This window comes from Carlito syrichta, unplaced genomic scaffold, assembly GCF_000164805.1.
Source record: "Carlito syrichta isolate Samal-C Ts95f unplaced genomic scaffold, Tarsius_syrichta-2.0.1 Scaffold309041, whole genome shotgun sequence".
Taxonomy (NCBI): domain Eukaryota; kingdom Metazoa; phylum Chordata; class Mammalia; order Primates; family Tarsiidae; genus Carlito; species Carlito syrichta.
In genome coordinates, this window is record NW_007253137.1 from 1,912,518 (window position 1) to 1,914,333 (window position 1,816).

At 60.6% G+C, this 1,816-nt stretch overlaps 1 protein-coding gene across 1 annotated transcript in view; it reads left to right on the top strand.

Annotated features, from left to right (window-relative positions):
- The first annotated feature begins 421 nt into the window (after nucleotides 1–421).
- IL17REL (interleukin 17 receptor E like) overlaps nucleotides 422–1,816 on the top strand; it is a 19,453-nt gene continuing 18,058 nt past the window's right edge. The window contains exons 1-4 of the mRNA XM_008066634.2: nucleotides 422–530; nucleotides 742–851; nucleotides 1,034–1,148; nucleotides 1,614–1,774. Coding sequence (XP_008064825.2) covers nucleotides 422–530; nucleotides 742–851; nucleotides 1,034–1,148; nucleotides 1,614–1,774 — 495 coding nt within the window. The remainder of the gene's footprint in view (nucleotides 531–741; nucleotides 852–1,033; nucleotides 1,149–1,613; nucleotides 1,775–1,816) is intronic.

Here is a 1,816-nt window from a genome sequence, read left to right on the forward strand (position 1 = left end):
GGGTTGAGTCCAAGGTGCCCCCAGCAGGTCTGTGTTGGCCTTTCCTTTCATCTTGGAGCAGAGATGATAAGGCTAGCCAGGGAGTTGGTAGTAGGCTCTTCTGCCCCCTTACTGGCTGGATAGGGCATCAGCCTACCCTTCTCAGGGGTAGACTGGTGGGCAGTCTGCTCTTCTGAGCTGGGCCCTACTTCTGGGTCCAACAGACATTCCTGAGTGCCACTTGCCAGGGGGGCTGGCTCTCTCATTGTGCTGGGGTGAGACAGTGAGGATTCCTTCCCAGATTGGGCAGCCCCAGAGCGCTTGCTGCTTGCTCAACTTCCCACAGAACTTCTTCCAAGCATCAGGGAACCTGTGACCTCACCCTTCTTCTCCTTCCCCAGGGAACATCTTTAACAGTTTCTGCCAGCCACTCCCAACGTTCATGTCCAGGTCGGTCCTGGAGACCCTGACACTCTCTACTGCCATGAAATGTGTCCCCCATGACGGCTGCTCGTTATTCCTACGTGTACATGCCTCCGTCATCCTGCATGGTGAGAGGTGGCCCCGTGGTAGGAGTAACACCAGGAGGTCTAGCAGTGGACCCAGGCTCCTTGTATCCTCGCCAAGACCTGGGTGGTGTGGGGGACACTACTCACTGCACTTCACAGACAGGAGGCCAAGGAACGGTGTCACATACCTGCGGTAGGGGTTGCCCTGTCAACCCTGCTCTGATGTGACCTGCCGGCCCCTCCCTTCACCCAGAGCGTCTGCGTGGCCTGGAGGCCTGCTCCACGAGCCTCGACACCCAGGAGACACAGTGTCAGAGTGTGCAGGTCACCAGGGCCTCCCACCAGCAGCAGGCAGGGTGGCAGGTGAGGCCAGAGCTCAATCAGACCTACCAGCCCATCCTGAGGCTGTGCCACCCAAGTCCCAAGGCATGAGTGTCCCTCTCACAGGTCCTAGGCCCTGGCCTCTGCCCACGCAGGTGGAACTGGCCAGGGGCATGAGGGCAGTGGCCTCTGGGTCTACCCAGCTCACAATTGCACCTGCCCAGCTCCAGGTGCACTTTGGCTGCTTCAAGGTGAGCGTGTCCCAGCATCTCCATGTCACCCTGAGGACCATCCCCCACTTCTGTGGGGCCCAGCTGGACCAGCAGCACCATGTGGAAGGTGTGTCTCAAGGGTTGAACTGGGCACTGCTGCCACGTGGCCTCTAGGTCAGCTTGGGAAGGACTTGCCCAGGGCAAGGGGCAGAGACAGGTCCCCATGCTGGACAAGTCTTTTGGCTTAACTCGGGTCACATGGGCAGAGGCCCAGCTGGTGTGTCCCCTTGCTCTGGCATTTGCAGACTGCCAAGAGGAGGATGTGGGGAGGAACCTGCCCGACTGCTTCGGTAAGTCTCCTTCCCCGGATGAAATCATAACCCTGCTGACGCTGGGAAGACCCTCGGGATTCTGTGGCACTCTGGGCTTCCTTCTCCGCACCCCTCCCCCCCATCTTCTGGCCCACTTAGGAAACCCTGGTGGGTCCTTAGATGGGCAACTCCAAAACACCTGGATCAAGCAGGGGTTACCATGTTGTGTCGGTGACCTCTGTTCTCAGCGTGACCCCCATGTGCCTGCCGCCCTCCCACAGCAGGGAAGCTCAGCTACTGGGTGGACCGGAGGCGTAAGGCGGTTCTGGTGCAGGTGCCTGAGGCCTCTGGGAGCCTCGACTACAACGTCCGGCTCTGCCTCAAGTGGTTCACCTGTAAGGACGCCAGCGGCCCGGTGCGGGTGAGTCTGGCCTGCCACTGCGCCAGTCCCCAGCCCCCAGCCCCGCGCTCGGCTCTCGGCTGT